Source organism: Ursus maritimus, unplaced genomic scaffold (genome assembly GCF_017311325.1).
Source record: "Ursus maritimus isolate PB19 unplaced genomic scaffold, ASM1731132v1 scaffold_15, whole genome shotgun sequence".
Taxonomy (NCBI): Eukaryota; Metazoa; Chordata; class Mammalia; order Carnivora; family Ursidae; genus Ursus; species Ursus maritimus.
Window position 1 is genome coordinate 5,931,688 of NW_024423897.1, and position 16,749 is coordinate 5,948,436.

Here is a 16,749-nt window from a genome sequence, read left to right on the forward strand (position 1 = left end):
TTTTCTTAACTCTTAAGCATTTAGTTGGGTGGTTTTTCCATCCCTTTCCAGAAGGGGAGAAAGGTAGTATGAAGATCACCTTGAGGAAGGTTTTGGCAGAATTTTCTGGCATCCTTATACCCCAGCATTCAGCCCCTAAGGAAGTGGAATCATGGAGAAAGACTCCTGGGGGTGGCATGGACGAGGCAGGCCAATCTGGCGCTGCGACAGGCAGGAGCCATGGTGCCCTTAACATCACAGCAGGGCCTGGGTGGCCTGCCTTCCCACCCTCTCCAGGCTGCAGGGGTGCTGCTGACAGAATTATGCAACAAGGCTGAATGAAGCCATGCACCCATTTTTATTGTCAGTAAGAAAACAGCAACGCTTTGGAGAAGATCAGCGAGGATAAAGACTGGTTGGTTGTATTAAAAAATGTAGAGTACAAAACTATTAACCAAAAATAAAATAAGAGAATATTTAAAAGGCTTTTCTGTTAAGTGCTAGGACTTTAAAAAAATGAAATAAAATACAGCTCCTTCTACCTAAGAAACCGAGTTATAAAAAGATGTGGCTAGGATGTCGGGGAGAGTGTGATGGGAGAAAGCGTCCTTGCTGACTCCTCGTTCGCACAGCCCAGAATCCAGGTGGGAGCGTCCTCACCTACCACCTGGATCCCTGGGGGCCAGATCGGCCCTTGTTCCCTCTGAGGGAGGGCGACTGGAAGGAGATGTCCCCCCTGCTGGAGGCCTCAATGTCCCACCGCGTCTCTCTTCCTCTGGAAAGTCCTCTCCCGGCTCCGCTTGTGCAGCCCTGGTCAGCAGCAGCTCACAGGTCCGAGGACAGGAAGTCAGGGATCTGCTTGCCTTCTTCAGCAGATTTGCTGGCCAGCTTTGTAGGAGAAGAAAATAAACACACGCACACACCCAGGATGGGATTCTCATGAGCACCAGAGCAGGGCTTCCCAGTCCCAATCACAAGGATCCCTGCCCAAGGACCCACGAGTGTGATGTAGCAGGACCCTGACTGTGGACAGAGAGGCAGTACCCCACTGTGGTTCCAGCGCAGACTCTGCGGTTTCCTGCACTGTGGGAACGTGGGCCAGTCGCTTCCCTCACTCCGTGAGCCGTATGAACTCCTCGAGGGGTAGAGGCAGGTCACGTTGCACAAGGTCTGCCAAGTGCTCAGCTTGGTGCCTGACTCACTGCACGTTCACGGTAAACTTGCGATTATTATAGTAGCGGAGCTCTACTTTATATCATCTCGAGGATCAGAAGTGTCAACGGGACTTTTTTTATCTTGAGTAAAGACCGACAAGTAACAATAGGAGATGGGACTTGAAAAGTCAGGGCTTGGAAACTAACTTTTAATTAGTAGGATTCTGTAATATAAGTTGAATAGGAAATCTCTTCCAAAAAAAAAAAAAAATTAAAAAGCACTTTCGGCTTCCAAAGATAGCCAGCTGCCGTGGCGCTGACAGGCACACCAAAGGGCAACTTAGCCAAAGGACGGTGCCCGTTGAGGTTCCAGGGGCCCTGTGTCTCCCCTTGGCACGTTCCTGCAGCCCTGCTGGGGTCAGTCCTGCTCAGAGACCAGGGCCCAAGAGTAGAACTGCAGAGGGGGCATCTCTGGCTAGTATCCTGACCCCTGCAGGCCCTGACCGTGCCCCCCGGGGAGTGTGCAAATGTGTGTGCATGTGCACGTGCACACATTCTTGCCTTCCCCCACCTCCATCTTCTCTCTCTGCATTGCTTTCTTCCCATCCCCCTCCCACATACACTTGTCTTTCCACCCATCTGGGTCCTCACCATCGTCTTGAAGAACTGATTTACTTTCTTCCGTTTGAGCGTCTTCTTGTCGCCGTCCGAGAAAGGGAAGAAGGTCTGGCTAAGGCGGGGGGACGAGTTGGCGTCATCCATTGCAGGCATGCCTGCCACTGAGAGCGTGAGGGCTGGAAGGAGAGCGGAGAGAAGGAGTGAGTGGGTGGGCGGAGGACAGGCGGTGCCCTAGGGACAGGAGGGTGACATGGGGGAGGCAGGCAGGAGACCAGCTGGGGGACAGAGACAGAAGCCAGGGAGGACATGTCGTGGTGCCAGGCAGGAGGCGGGAACGCCTGCTTGCTGCCTTGAAGGGGGCTGTTGAGGCTGTTCTCCTGGACACCGCTTGCCAACCCCCTGGGCAGGGGCCTGCTGCCTGGCCCAAATAAAGTCTTGTTGGGGCTTCTGAGCTAGAAACCTGGGGGACCTGGGGGACAGCCCCCTGGCTGCAGGGGCCCTGATTTCCTCAGGGAAGGTGGCCTTTTGCCCCACGGTGGGGAGACAATGTGAGCTCACTCTTCCTTCGCCTTTCTACACCAGGAGCCTGGATTTCTCGTCTTCCCCAGGCAGGGGCTGGTGGGGAGAACTGGCAGCTACAGCTCCCAGCTCAGAGAAGCACAGAACTACCAAATCAGCTAGCTACCTCTCGATGCTTGGTTTTGACACTGGTAACACGTGGACAAGAGCACAGACCTCCAAGGTATTGTGCTGGTGTGAGAGGATGACAGTGACACGACTGTGTGTCTGGCCAGATGCCACAGCTTAGGGGCTGTTCTGCCTGGTGTGGCTGGGCAGGGGTCAAGGGCACAGTTCCAGGGGCCGAGGGCCTGGTCTACACTCAGCCTCTGCCCCTTCCTAGCTGGTGACGTGCGGGAGACTGACATTCCCAGTGCCTCAGTTTTCTCATCCACACGATGGGGCTAATGACATCAGCGACTTCATAGCTATGTGTTGAGGTGTAAATCAAAGATGAAGAATTTAGCACAGGGCCTGGTGGTGGTCAGCACTCAAGAAACGGCAGGTGTCTTTGCTGAGATCTGCCTGCCGAGTTCCATGGCGCAGAGCTGGTCTGTCCTGCTGCTCTGCCCTCACTCTGGGTGCAGAGAGCCTGGGACAGAGCAGCTGACACTGCAGACAGCAGCACGTCAGACCCAGAGATCTTGGGTGTGCCCGTCCCTGTTGGGGCTGCAGGATCCCCCTCTGTGGCGTAGGAATGGCCATCCGTGTGCTGCTACGCTCCTCCCTGGACGATGAAGGAGTGGTGGCCGAAATAGGTAGCATCTATGAATCAAACACTCGACAACTAGAAGATGTGGTGGCAATTTCTACAAGTTCCAGAAATAGTGTTTCAGGTTGAAAAAGGAAACACAGGGCTTCTGGCCTGTGGGGAGGCCTGGCTAACTGAGAATGTAGGGCTGCCTGGTGTGGCAAGTGGATTCCCAGCGAATCCTGAGGACCAGAGGGACAACAGGCCTCCAGCCCAGCCCCAGGTAGGGCTTGCAGGTCAGCTTCCCCTACAGAAGAGTGGGGGAGGGGTGGTGAGAGCTCAGAGGACAGGGGCCTCTTGCCCCCAGGATGCCTGGCCCCTTTGCTGTATACATACAGTCCCCACCCGCCCTCCACCCCCCAGGCTGGTGGCCCCGCTATCTCTGTACCTTCTGGTGCTGCTGGTGGCAGGGTGCATACCTGGGATGGTGGGCATGGACTGACTGGCAAAACTCATCTGAGAGAGGATGGATGCCCTGGGGGGAATGGCCGCATGCTCCGAGAGGTTGGTGTCACTCATGAACTCATGCTTCCTGGAAAGCTGAATAAACACACCATGCACACACACACACACACACACACACACACACACACCACAGAGGCTTAGCATTAGGCAGCTCCCGGCCTTGAAAAGTCAGTGATAAGGGCTTCGCAAGGCTTCTGTGCACTTAGTTTCAAGCTGATTTACTCTGTTTTGTATCATTCCATGCTAGCCTGCCATGTATGGTTGCATAGGTTTAATACTGTATAACTCCAGGGGTTGGTGGGGGGCGTTCATTTAGACGATCGTGTGAATGACACCCCCTAGAATTGTAAAACACGAAGACTTAATTTCCAGTCCCGGCCCCCGGCAGGAGTAGCCTCTGAGGTCTACTGGGAAGTGTGTGCAGGATTTTTCTTTCCTGGAAGGCTTCTTAGTTGGACCCTTGCCCTTTCATCTGGCACCCTCCCTTGCCAGTACGGTTAATCCCTCCTCATTCCTAGGCTCTAAGAATTCCTTCAACAAACTTCTCTTTCAGGGGGATGCTAAGATTTGAACCCAATGACACCAAGCTTCATTATTACATAGTTACTAGTTTTAAGACAAAAACTCAAAGTCAGGGCAGGGAGGGTCCATCTCTGCATCTGTAGCTGGGCTGCCGGTTCGCTGGAGGAGCCCAGCAGGGTCTGAGATGTCTGAGGCTGGAATGGCCCTTGGGTGAGGGACACAGGGTGGAGACGCAGAACACGTGGCCCAGCACCGGGAGGGCTGCTCTCCCACTCTCTGAGTGCCACTCTCAGGCAGCTGCTCCCGTCTGCCCCATGATGGGAAAGACACGCGCGGGCTGGAATCTAACCACTGGGGTTCGAATCCTGGCTCTGTCCTGTCAGGCTGTGTGGACACCTGCCGCACCTCGCCTCCCTGCTCCCACACTCTGCGTCTGCATCACCCACCTCACTGCAAACGCGAGGCTCGCACGGGACCCTGTCTGGGGGCCCCGGATAGCATGCCCGGCGTGCAGCAGAGATGTGCTAACGGTGCTAGAGGCATCCTGCCAGCGCTGCTCACCCGCTTCAGGTCCGACTCGGCTGCTGCCTTCTCGTCCGCAAACACCACGCTGCTCCTCTTGGCCCTCTTCTTGGACCTCCGCAGCTTGACTTCCGGCAGAGTGCTCCCCACGGAGATCGTCTCCACTGGCTCCGCTTTTGGAGTCTTAGGAGTTGCTAATTCCAGGTCAAAGCTGAAGGGCACAAGGGCAGCAGTAGAAACTGCAGTTAGAGCTTTAGGGGAACTGCCTTGCAGGGACTCCGGCTGGCTGAGCTGTCACCACAGGGGCCGGAGTAGGTCAGCTAACCGCGCCGAGCTGCTTGCTTAATTTGCAAACATTCAAAATACAGAGTAAAATGAAGTCGAAGAAGGTGAGCCGTAAGCAAGAGACTGGCGGTCAGGAGAGACACCTGGTTTAGACGTGGCTCTGGGTTCAAATCCGGCACTGCCACCTTTTCCTGAATGCCTTTGGCAAATCACTCAGCCTCCCTGAGCCATCCTTTCCTTCCAGCAAATGCAGGTGTCTGAGGGACCTTGCAGGACAGCCACGCGATGAGGCCGGAGGGCCCCTGGGCATAGTGGCGCATGTGAGGAGTGCTCGGCTCCCGTTACCACGGCCTTAGAGTAGTGGAGTTGGGCTGGGTGGAGTGGAAGACCTCAGGACCGTGGAAGGCGAGAGGCTTTTCTTGGGGTAAAGGAGCACCTTCCTCCCCTGCAGAGGGATGGGCGGGTGCAGAAGGGGCAGCTCGGCAGTGGGGAGTTGGGGGCGGCATCCCGGCAGAGGGGAGGAGAGGCCAGAATGAAGCAGGCTGGGGGAGGAGCTCTGGCTGCAGAGATCGCCAGGCGGGGAGAATGCCAGCCGCGGCTGAGTCCTGCTGGGGCCTCAGGAAAAGCTACCTTGGGCTTGGGCCTCGAGTGATCCCCTCTCTGGCACTAAGAAGACCAGTGCCACAGCGTGGCCACGAGGGTTTTAGTGAGGCACCAGCTAGGGAAAGGCTTTGAAGTGGAAGGGTAGGGAGGTGGTAGACGGGTGGCCTCTGGGGCAGAAGGAGAAGCAGGAAGGCTTTGCTGGGGGCCAGGGACAGGGGGGCTGGAGGGCAGGGGGCTCCCAGGGCAGGCACTGACCTCTCAGAGGTGGTCTTGCTGGGGGTGCTGCAGTCAGAGTTCATGGAAGCCATAGAGATGATGGACATCTGCCTGTAGGAGCGCAGCATCGACCGCGGCCGGCCCACGCGCCTGTCCTCAAAGTCGGGCTGCAGGCGGGGAGAGCAGGGTGGTTAGTACCAGGCTCTGGCCAGTATGGCCTCTACCTTTCTCTTCCCGCTGCCACCTCCCCCTGCACAGGGCGGAGCTCCCGGGCAGAGCAGGGCGTCCGCACAAAAATTCCCGGCTGGCTGAAGCCAAGGGGTTGTTGTTGTAGAATAGAATTGGGCTGGCCTTTATTCCTTGTTCCTGGGAGGTGACCTCTTAACCCCTGAGATTTCCCAGGGACAGAAGTGTCTTCATGCTTCCTGGGGGCCCCTGATACTCATGAGAAGACTCAGGCCGGAGGCCATGCCGGAGGGACCAACGGTGGGTTCACAGGGTCAGGCTTAGACGCTCCGCCTCTAGGGAGGGGAAGGGGCTGGGGATGGATTTCAGTCATGCGGCCAGTGAGTCACCCCCTCATGACTGTGTACTAAAACCCCAGTAAGAACTTTCAGCACCCCGGCTAAGGTGCCTTTCCTGGTGGGTAATCATACATGGATGTGCTGGCTGGGTAGGTAGGGCGACGTGTCCTGAGGGCACATCAGCTGTGTGTTTGGGACCCTCCCAGACCACACCATCTCCATCTCTTCATTTGGCTGGTCCTAATTTGTATTCTTTGTCATAAAACTGTAATCATAAGCATAGAGCTTTCTTGAGTTCTGGGAATTCTGTGAACCTGAAGGAGTTGAGGGGACCCCCAAATTTGTAACCAGTTGGTCAGAAGTGCAGGTGGTTTGGGAAGCCTGGTGTCTGAAGTGAGGGCAGTCTTGTGGAGGACTTTGCCCTTAACCTGTGAGATCTGACCTAATGCTGAGTAGTTAACGACAGAGTTGCATTGCAAGGGCGCCTGGATGGCTCAGTCAGTTAAGCGTCTGCCTTCGGCTCAAGTCATGATCTCAGGGTCCTGGGATCGAGCTCCACACTGGGCTCCCGGCTCAGTGGGGAGTCTGCTTCTCCCTCTCCCTCTGCCTGCCGCTCCCCCTGTTTGTTCTCTCTCTCTCTGTCAAATAAGTAAATAAACTCTTAAAAAAAAAAATTGCACTGCAGTGTCATGCCATGGTTGGAAGACACAACTCAGTTTCGTGGAAAAACTCTTGGGCCAGAAGACAAGAGGCCCGGGTTGACCTCTACACTCTTTCAGGAACTCATGTGCCCCCTCTGGGCCTCAGTTTTCTAATCTATAGAATCAGAGGCTTGAGCCCCATGGCTTCTATGGGACCTCGCGGCCTTGATGTGTCAGGATTCCACTTCCTGGGGAGGCGGGTCAAGATGGCCCTGTGAGTACCAGGGCACTGGCCTCTTCATGACACAGAGCTTGTCAGTGGCCAAAAGCACTGGCTTCGGAGGCCAAAAGAGCCAGGTGAGAATTCTGACCTATATTCACTAGCTACGCAGCCTTTGGCAAGTTACTTAGCGCTTCTGAACCTCCAAAAGAGATGCGAGGAGTTGAAAATCATTCCCGCTTCCCAGGCGTGTTGTAAGGACTTAATGAGTCATAGAGGCCAAGTGCTGAGGTCAGACTGGGCGCATACTAGGTGCTTTGGCAGTCCCTAAGTGCGGAGGGCTCGCTTTGCACCTGGTGCTTGTCCCAGCGTGACTGTGAGGGATCACATTTACAGGAAGGTTCCCTTGGATCAGGTCCTCCTCCTCCACGGCAGGTTCCTTTGCTGGGCCCCTGCCAGCTCCAATCCCCACTGCGCACTCCCCACACGGCACTCCACCAGTCTCACCCCTCCCAGCCACAGGGACCATGCATACCATTTCTCTGACACCATACTCCTTCTCCACCTTCACTTTCAGGTTCTTGAAACATTCTTCCATCCGGTCGTGGAAAGGCCGCAGATTCTCTGACACCCTTTTCTCATGGATTTTGATCCCAGCTCCCAGGAAAGGGATCTGGAGAGAAAGGTGGTAGATGATAATCCACAGGTCGGCCTTTCGCTGCAACCTGGGACCTGGCCGGTAAGGGTGGCTGAAGCCACGCTGGCCTGCTCACAACTTGTCGAGGGCACTGGGGCCTCTGAGACCTTCATACCGGGTCAGCAGCCCTGGGAAATGGGGAAGCTGCAGCCCTGGGGTTGGCTCTGGAAGGGGAGAAACATCTCCGGCCACCTTTGCCCCCTAGGAGGGTCGGACCCCCATTAGAGGCTGTATGTTTAGGAAAGTCTCCCCCTCCCGAATGTACCGAGGGGCAGAGCGTGGGGCTAGAGGGGAGGAAGCTCTGTGGCACTCACATGGAGCCTTGCCCAAGAAGCTCTGGGCAACGCAAAGGGAAAGAATGAATGTCAGAAGCTGGGGGGTAGAAGAAAAGAAGGGCTGAATGGAAAAACACGGAACCGTCTCACAACATGGGAGACCCAGTGATCCTTCATGTGGCTGCAGGAGATAGACAGGAAGTGCTAACACGCTAAGGTACTAGCCAATAGGGAGTTTTTAAAAGGTGACGTAAAAGCCTTGGGAAGACGGATGAGGATGAGGTGACCAATGTGAGGGAGTTAAACTCACTTCTCAACAAAGGAGGTCAGTGGGATGCTGTGTCAACGGTAGCCAGAAGGAAGAGTAGCCGAGCCACGGTGGCCACGACTAGAAGGAACGCTGAGAGAGTTAGTGGTGTGGCCCCAGTGAGACATGACTAGGGGTGCAAAGAGGCAGAATATAGGTTATTTTGAAGAAAAACAATTAGCATTTCCATGATGCTGACATAAGAACACTGCCGCCTCCTTCCCTGGGAGACATCCCTGAAAGGACAAGGCGAATGAGCAACTGAAATCTTCTCTGACCTGTACCGTGTCCAGTGGATGGAGGATGGCAACCGACCTCCCGGAGCAGAGGAGGGAGTTAGTGATAAGAAGAGGCGAATCTGGTCCTAGGAACCCATGAGGGGCTTAGGGATTGGAGGCAGCAGTTACCCCAGAAAAGTCGGGGTGACTTGAGGAGGATGGGTCGAAATGCTGCGACAGGAGCAGTTAGACCTCCAGGTCCTCACCGCTCCACCTTGTGGCCGAGTGTTACATTTCCCATTCCCTAAGAGGAAGGAGCTTATCCCCTAGAACAATTAGAACAAGGAACCCTGGGCTTAAGGGTACCAGGCACAACGGAGGGCAGGGATGAGGAGCCAGACTGGAAACAGGGGGTTGAAGGGGAAGTCTGCACACTGATAGGAAGCCCTTCACTCCCCAAGTCCCAAATTCCAGCAGCATCATTGCCAGGATTATCTTTCCTGTGTTTGAAAGATACGTAGCTGGAGAAAGGAAACGGCCCATTATACAGACCTTTGTGGATCACTCAGTTACCAAATAGTGATGCCATCTAGTTGACAAAGCCATCACCCATGTACACAGAATTTCACTTAGCTCTTTCATGCCTCAGTCTATGAAGATCACCAGACATTGGAGGAGGCTCTCCAGTATGAAAGACAGAGATCAGAACCAACAGATAGAAAGGAAAGCAAGAAGGCAAGAAGAAAAAAAGGAAGGAGGGAGGAATAAGAGAACTAACTTGGAAAAAGCAGGGAGAATAAAGACAGCCTAAGAAAACATTTTTAAAAGTTTCATTAATATATAGAAACAGAAAAGATCCTCCAACCATGAAATAAGACAAGGATTTTATTTAAAAAAAGAGGAATAATAATAGAAATCCCACATATACAAACTAATAAGATACAAAGAATGGAGGTACATTTATAGCTTGAGGTTTACACACTAACAAAGACAGGGAATCAATTATCTAGGCATCCGTCTCTAAATTTTAGTAAAAGAACAGCAAATTAAATCCAACAAGAGTAAAAGGAAGGACATAATCAAAGTGAGAGTAGGCATGGATGACAAAGGAAACAAACTTACAGCAGAGAGAACTGAAGAAACCAAAGCTGATTGTTTGGAAAACTGTTCCTTTTTCTCCAGTAAGGCTAAAGATGCCTGACCTGGAAATACCAGTACTAGATACATACTGATGGAAGGGAGTGCTTATGTTCACCAGAAGACACGAACAAGAACGTTCACTGTAACTTTATTCATACTACACAAAACCTGAGAGCAGCCCAAATGTCCACCAAGAGAATGGATAAATAAATTATGATGTCATTAGTATGTTGTATGATTATATAATGGATGAGGGAAACAAAGAAAACATAGACCTCTGATAGATGCAACAAGCGGGTTGAATCTCAAAGGCATTGTATTGAGGAAAAGCAGCCAGACCCACAGCAGTACATACTGTGTGGTAGTATGTACTATTGTGTACATATGTGTACATATGTATAATGCCATTTGTATGAAATTCAAGAACACGCAAAGCCAATCTATGCTGATCGGAGTTTGGCAGTATCTACCAGAGCTAGAAAGTCCATACTATAACCAACTCTGTGCCTAGGTACACACCCATCAGAAATTATGCATATATGCGCCCCAAAGACACACATAAAGATGTTCAGAACAGCGTTCTTTGTAATAGCCCCAAACTACAATCAACCCAAACCTCCATCAGTGGAAATAGAAAGAAGTATGTTTCGGTACAGTCACATAATCCAGCTGTACAGACTATATTGTACATCAATGAAAATGGATGAATGATAGCTATGTACAACCAGATGAATGCATTTTACAAGCGTATCACTGAGCAAAGAAGTCAGACCCAAAGAATGCACACTGCGTGGCTTCATTTGTATTATAGGCCAAAAATAAGCAAAAGTAAATTCCAGTGTTGAGGAGTGAGTGCTTGGGTGGTAAAAACTATTTTTAAAGAAGAAGGAAATGATTACTGTGAAAGCAGGATAGTGGTCAGCCTTGGGGCAGGCCAGCAACGACTACAAGTGAGGCTTGGAGACGCAAGCTGGCCTCTGGGTGCAGCTTCATCCAGTTGGTGGTCAGATGGGTGTACATTTTGTGATAAACCAACGTGCTGCATAGTTTTGCTATGTGTACTTCTCTGTATGTAATATCTCACAACATGTTCAAAAGATGAATATACTGTAGACATCTGTCCATGCTGATAAATATAGAGAAAATCTTTACGAAGAAAAAAAAATTAAGAAACAGTCAATCTTGAGATGTGTGAAATCCTGAACACAAAAAGTACTTGGAAAGCTTTGGCTTTTGTTGTGTTGCTTGACTAGACGCAAGGAGATTCACCCTTGAAATCGAAAGTTCTTGGGCTTTGAGAAAAATCCAAAGTGTATTTGGCTTTGTGAAACTCAGATCCAATTTAGAATTAAGCTCTAAGAAGTCAGGGAGCAGGACTAATTTTGGCCAGCACTATTTCTGTTGCTGGCCACACAGTAGGATATCAATAAATACAAGGTACAAGAATGAATGGAGAGCAGGGACACGGAAGAGCTAATTCGCTGTATGTAATATTATAACAAGGCCGCCTTCACCATGGCAGGATAACATCTTTTGAGTGTTAAGTGCCCATACTTAGGGTGCCTGGACTCTGAGTGGGAGGGACATGGCGCCCTTGGTTGGGGGTACCGGGTGGGGAGTGGGCTTCTGTAACAATGTGGCTTGTTGGTGCGGTGGGGTGGGAGAGGCAGGGGAATGTGTTACCCAGAAGGTGGCCACTAGGGGCCGCTGTCTGAAGAGGCCAAGCTAATGGCTCTTAGAAGCTGTTAACAGCTAATATATACTTTCAAACCCTCCCTTCTTTTTAGTGTCCCTCCATTAGCTCCAAGACTTTGATAGGCATGGCCTGGCACTAGCTGTGCTGTGAGGCTGAGGTTCATGCCTCGGGTGTGGTGGACACAACATGGAAGATCCATTACCAGGTGATAAGACCCAGTGGAGAGGCCCAGGCAGTGATATGGGTTAAGAATTGACACCCAACAACCAAACAAATGTTTGTGACGTGCTAGCCCTCCCTGGGGCATCCTAGAAATATCTGAGAAAGGGACCCAATCAAAGCCAGGCCTTCCTGATTGCCAGGTTGGGGGTGGTGAGGGAGAATACCATTATTTGAGTATTAAAGGGCATGATGACCTTGGGAAGCTGGGGATCTTGGGGATGTTTGGGTTTCACAGGTGGCACAAGGTAAGAAGGAGAGAAAATTCCAGACACACAAAATGCACTCAGGAAACCGTGTCTGTGCAGCACTTGCTGTTTCATTTTTAAAGCCTCACTTTGCATAAATTGGCAGAGGCAGAGAAGGACCTGAATTAGGAATCCTTATTTTAAGAAAAGAGGCTGCACCCAATGCTTCTCATTCCCTGATTTCCCTAGAGTAACAAAAACTCCCTACCACAATAGCTTGCTTTTCTTTGCATGGTGACTGGCAAGAAGGGAGGGAGGGAGGACAGACAGCTGCAAACTGCTGCCCCCTGCTCCGTGCCTCCCTCTAGCTGCTGCCCTCTGGAGCCCACCTGGTGTTCTGGGTGCTGAGTGGTCCCTGCAGAGCAGGTTCACGGGCAAGGATGGGGAATCTTGTCCTTTGAAGGCCTCTGGGGATGGGGGGCCTGGTGGACTGTGTCTTCTTTAGGGAGTAGGGGAGAGGGGGAGAGAGAAGGAGGGTGAGAGAAGGAGGGAGAGAAAACACAGGAGAGGGAGACAGAGAAAGGCAGGGAGAAGGCGGGAGGGAAGTGGAGAGAGGAGTAAGATGTGAGGGGCAGAGGGAGGCAAAACACAGAGGAGGGATAGAAACAAGGAAGGTGTAAGAGAGAAGGAGAAAGGGACAGACGCACAGGAAGACAGAGACTGAAGAAGGGGAGCATGGAGGGAGGGGACGGGGTGCAAGGAGAGAAGGGATAATAGAGGGGAGACAAAGACAAGCAGGGTGGCAGGAAGGACAGTGCCTTCCAAGTTTTCTGGCTTGGCTCTGGACGTGCAGAATGCAGGCTCTTTGACCAAAACCCCACCAAACGAAGGCCTCAATTATTTTCCAAACCTGATAATGCATCTGAGCGTTATCTGCAACAAACTGGGTCAGCTTTAGGAGGTGGGGGTGGGGGCCAAAATCTTCTATTATCTGATTGGCTCGTGCCAGGTGGGGGGCCTGGCTTGCATTTCAGTCCCACTGGGAAAAGCCACCTCCTCTGAATTCCACATGCGTTCCACAGAGCAGTCTTAGCAACATGCAGCACAGCATCACTGCCCGGTACCCGTGCGGCACCCCAAGGGTGCAGTGTCCCAAATCCCAGTTCCAGGGCAATCCTCCTCCTGGGAAATGTGGATCCAGAAGAAGGGCCAAAAGTCAAGGGACAGGAGAAGAGGTTAAACTCGGCCATGCTGGCCGGAGACTAGCTAGCAGAGGGGAAGGGAGCAGGGAGGGGACAGGAAGGGGGCAGGGTGACCCCACCCCAGTCCAGCTATGCTTTACCTGCCACGCAATCAGGTCCTTGAGGCGGCTCAGTTTTTCCTGGTCCTCCGGGTGGTCCCTCATGTACTCCTCTGTGAAAAAGGCCTGGGGAGGACAGGCAGGCATTTGGGGTTTCCTATTCATGTGGTGTGGACCCCAAACCAATCTCTCTGTTACCGGCAGGCATGAGGTCACACGCGTTTGGATGGGGCAGGGCCTGTAGGGACGGACATTGTTTCCTCTTCCTGGAGGGTCGGATCAGAACCCACTGGACAAGGGCCACAAACCCCAGGGAAGCAGTTCTCAAAGTCTCCCAGAAGCGGAAGCATCGACATCACCTGGGAACTTGTCAGACATGCAAATTCCTGTGTCCCACCTGGACCTACTGAATCAGAACCTCTGGGTGGGGTGGGGGTGGAGGAAGAAGGCCTGCCTGGGATTCTGACGCCTCAGCAAGTTTGAGAGCATTGCCCCGGGGACGAGGACTAGGGAAGGCGTCTCACCTGTGGTCTTCCAGCTCCCCTCACCACCTCCCTTACTGTGGGTGCCCCTGGCAGCCCCTAGCTCTTTCTGGACTTATGTCCTCAGTGTGTTCGCACATAACAGACATATATTATCACCCGTCATGGCTGAACAAAGGCTTACTGCTGATGACTAGTGGGATATCCAAGCGTAGCTAGAAGGACGGCTCGGGTGCCTGAGATTGCTGTCCCTGAATTATACTACTGCATCGTATTCTTAGTTTGACATCAGTGGAGGGCACAGAAAAGATAAATAGGGAATTCATTATGAGGTATATCAGAACGAGGAGTCCATTTTCCCCTCTGTGCCATTAATGTCTGGACTAGGTAAAAGCCAAATAAAACCTTCCTACTCTACATCAATGCTGGGAAAACCTATGTCCCTCTACTGAGAATGTGGTACTTCCCCCCAGTGGAAAATGTGACTCGTATAACTACAAGACATTTCATCTCATTAGATAACAGAAGGCTCAACAATAAAATCTGTGGCTAAAATGTGTGGGCATCTCTGCAGAGACCTTAGGACCCGAATGCCCAGATTATAACTCCCATTTTGAAGTTGATCTCCTAGCCTTTCTATATTTTCCCGGATTCTGGATTTTCCTTTCTTCCCATTTGTAGAGGTCGTTTCAATCATCTGTGGAGGAGATGGGTCCACACGAGTGGCATGTACTTTGATGTGTGGCTCCTGTGCCTCTGTGATCGGGCTCAGACCCAGAGCTTTCCCTGTGGGACATGTGTGGATGTGCCCCATGGACTAGGGGATACTTGTGACCCCTGCTCCTTCCTGCCACAGCACAATATGGCATTGAGGGTGGAAACGAGATGAGAGAGGCGCTGTAGAAACTCTGGAAGGTGTTTGAGGTCCCACAAGCTGAAGTGTCCCTTTGGGGGACAGACAGCCACAGGAAGATAGTGACCTGCAGCTACATCTGCTCCCGTGCCCTCCGCCCTCCTGCCACTGCATTGTTGACACGGGGTGGCGGGGGGGGGGGCGGCGTCGGGGGGAGCAGGAGGATAGAAGCCCTCACCTTCTCGTACTTGGCGAACCCTCCCATGACAGCGGGGTCCACAATCCCGTTCAGGAGCATGGAGAGCGGGTTAATGGGGAGGCTTTCGTCACTCTGGTACTGGTTGACCATCATCAGGATCTTCTCATTGGCCGTGGACATGGTTTCGATGGCGTTCTCCAGGGGGCTAATTGTGGTCTGTTGAAAAGGAGATCACCAGGAGGAAAGGGCCTTAGCAGGTTGCTTTAAAAACAGATATAATGATTGGTGTTGATTTCATTTGGGGTTGGAATTCAAATGAGGCGATGCTCCCCAAGGGGTTGTAACAGGCTCTTGTTATAATTAGTGAGCTCTAGGGGCTGTCTTCTGTCTGGGGAGAGACAGGCTAACTTTCTGCTTAGTGAGAAAGGCATTTCCCTGGGGAGGAAGAGGCAGGAAGTCTCAGGCACTTGCTGGGGTTTCAGAGGCCCGGTATGCTGGGCGGGGGGCGGGGGGGGGCGCGTTCTCTTCTTATTACCAGGGCGAAACACGTTCCAATTCAATTCTCTCCAGTTGTGCACCTACTATGTGTGAGCTACTAGCTGTGTGGGCAGCTGGCGATCTGATCACCCTGCCTGACCCATAGTAGGTCCTAAGGTCGGTTGTTGTATAAAGGGTCACTGCTCCAAGGCAGGTCAATTTAGTTGAGAAGATCAAACGAAACCCCTTTCCAACACCTCTTAGAAAGCAATGTAAATGGAGTGCCATCAAATGGGAACTGGGAAAACAGTGTGGTTTTCAAAAGATGGGATCTGGAATACAAAACTAAGCAAGGGGGGCTGCACACTTTTTCTGTGAATGGGCCAGACGGTAAATATTTATTAGGCTCTGCGGCAAGGACCCAGCCTGCAATTGCAGGGAGAAAGCAGCAACAGGCAGTAGGCAAATGAATGAGCCCGGTTGTTACAATTGAACTTTTTACCAAAATAGGCGCAAGTGGGGTCCCGCCCACAAGCCATAGTTTGCGGACCCTTGAACTAAACAAATTAAAACTGAGTATAAATCTCAGCTCTGCCATTTTTTTTAGCTGTGTGACCTTGGGAAATTTTTCTAACACTTCTGACCCTGGGTTGACTCTGGTAACACGAGGACAGAGGATAAGAAAACCTGCTTCAGGGAGTAGCTGGCAGCCAATGTTATTAATTCTTGTTGGTGTTAGGACAGAGGCCGGCAGCTGTCCTTAAGAAGGGAAGTCTTGCTGGCAGGGCAGGGTAGAGGCTGGACGGAAGGGTCGAGTAACTGGAGAAGACGTGTTGGAAGAAGGACCCACATTTTACCACCTGTGACATAATGGTGATATAGTGCCTGCCTCATTGGGTAAGTAGCAAAGAGTGTTTGAGATAATACGACATTTGACTCCAGCAGAGTTCTTTAAAAATTGGGACCTGTTAATTGTTATAACTGCTTGTATGAGAAGGACAGACCAGCCTCTACAGCCATGCTCTTGGTCATCTTTTTAAACCATTTCCTTGGATCTGTGGAATCCTAGCCTCCTCACCCCTTGTTTCTGGACATTTTTGAGGATGGCTGCTTTCTGTAGTACAAAGGCCGTAGGAGTAGACTCCACCTCTGTTTCTTTCTGCCCCCTGCCACATTCACACAAACACATTCAAACATGCACACACATGCGCTCGCACACACACGTGCACACATACAAGGAGGGAAATGAACTCCCAGGGAAGGCTGCTCGGGCTGGTGGGGGCTGCAGTCCATACGCCACAAGCTATAATCCATGGTCTCATTTCTGTCAAGCACACAGACCAGCCCCGCAGGGACTTTACAGAGCCAAGGTCTAGACTGAGTTCTAAGGAAAATCTATCATGACCACGTGGATTGAACCCAGCACCACACCTGGATTTCAACAATAGCCTGGCATGTCTGAAACACACAGGCTTTAAGGTGAGTTATTAAAAATGGAAAGTCCTATTTATTGGCTTTTTCCCTCATTTCTGAAGCTATTTTTGAATCTCTAAGTCTTTAACCTCATTATAGCCATCAGGAACAGAGAATGAGAATGAAAATTCTTTTGGTTTTTTACCTACGCCTGAGTTTATAGCTAT

The 16,749-nt window shown here is 51.7% G+C and overlaps 1 protein-coding gene across 5 annotated transcripts in view; it reads right to left on the reverse strand.

Annotated features, from left to right (window-relative positions):
• Window positions 1-318: 318 nt before the first annotated feature.
• Window positions 319-16,749, reverse strand: part of DOCK2 (dedicator of cytokinesis 2) — a 407,128-nt gene continuing 390,697 nt past the window's right edge. For all 5 annotated transcript variants that reach the window (XM_040630309.1, XM_040630312.1, XM_040630308.1 and 2 more), the window contains 8 exons: window positions 14,672-14,848; window positions 13,141-13,224; window positions 7,594-7,731; window positions 5,713-5,840; window positions 4,609-4,780; window positions 3,480-3,600; window positions 1,785-1,927; window positions 319-867 (listed from right to left, as the gene is read on the reverse strand). In XM_040630309.1, coding sequence (XP_040486243.1) covers window positions 805-867; window positions 1,785-1,927; window positions 3,480-3,600; window positions 4,609-4,780; window positions 5,713-5,840; window positions 7,594-7,731; window positions 13,141-13,224; window positions 14,672-14,848 — 1,026 coding nt within the window. In that variant the 3' untranslated portion in view covers window positions 319-804. The remainder of the gene's footprint in view (window positions 868-1,784; window positions 1,928-3,479; window positions 3,601-4,608; window positions 4,781-5,712; window positions 5,841-7,593; window positions 7,732-13,140; window positions 13,225-14,671; window positions 14,849-16,749) is intronic.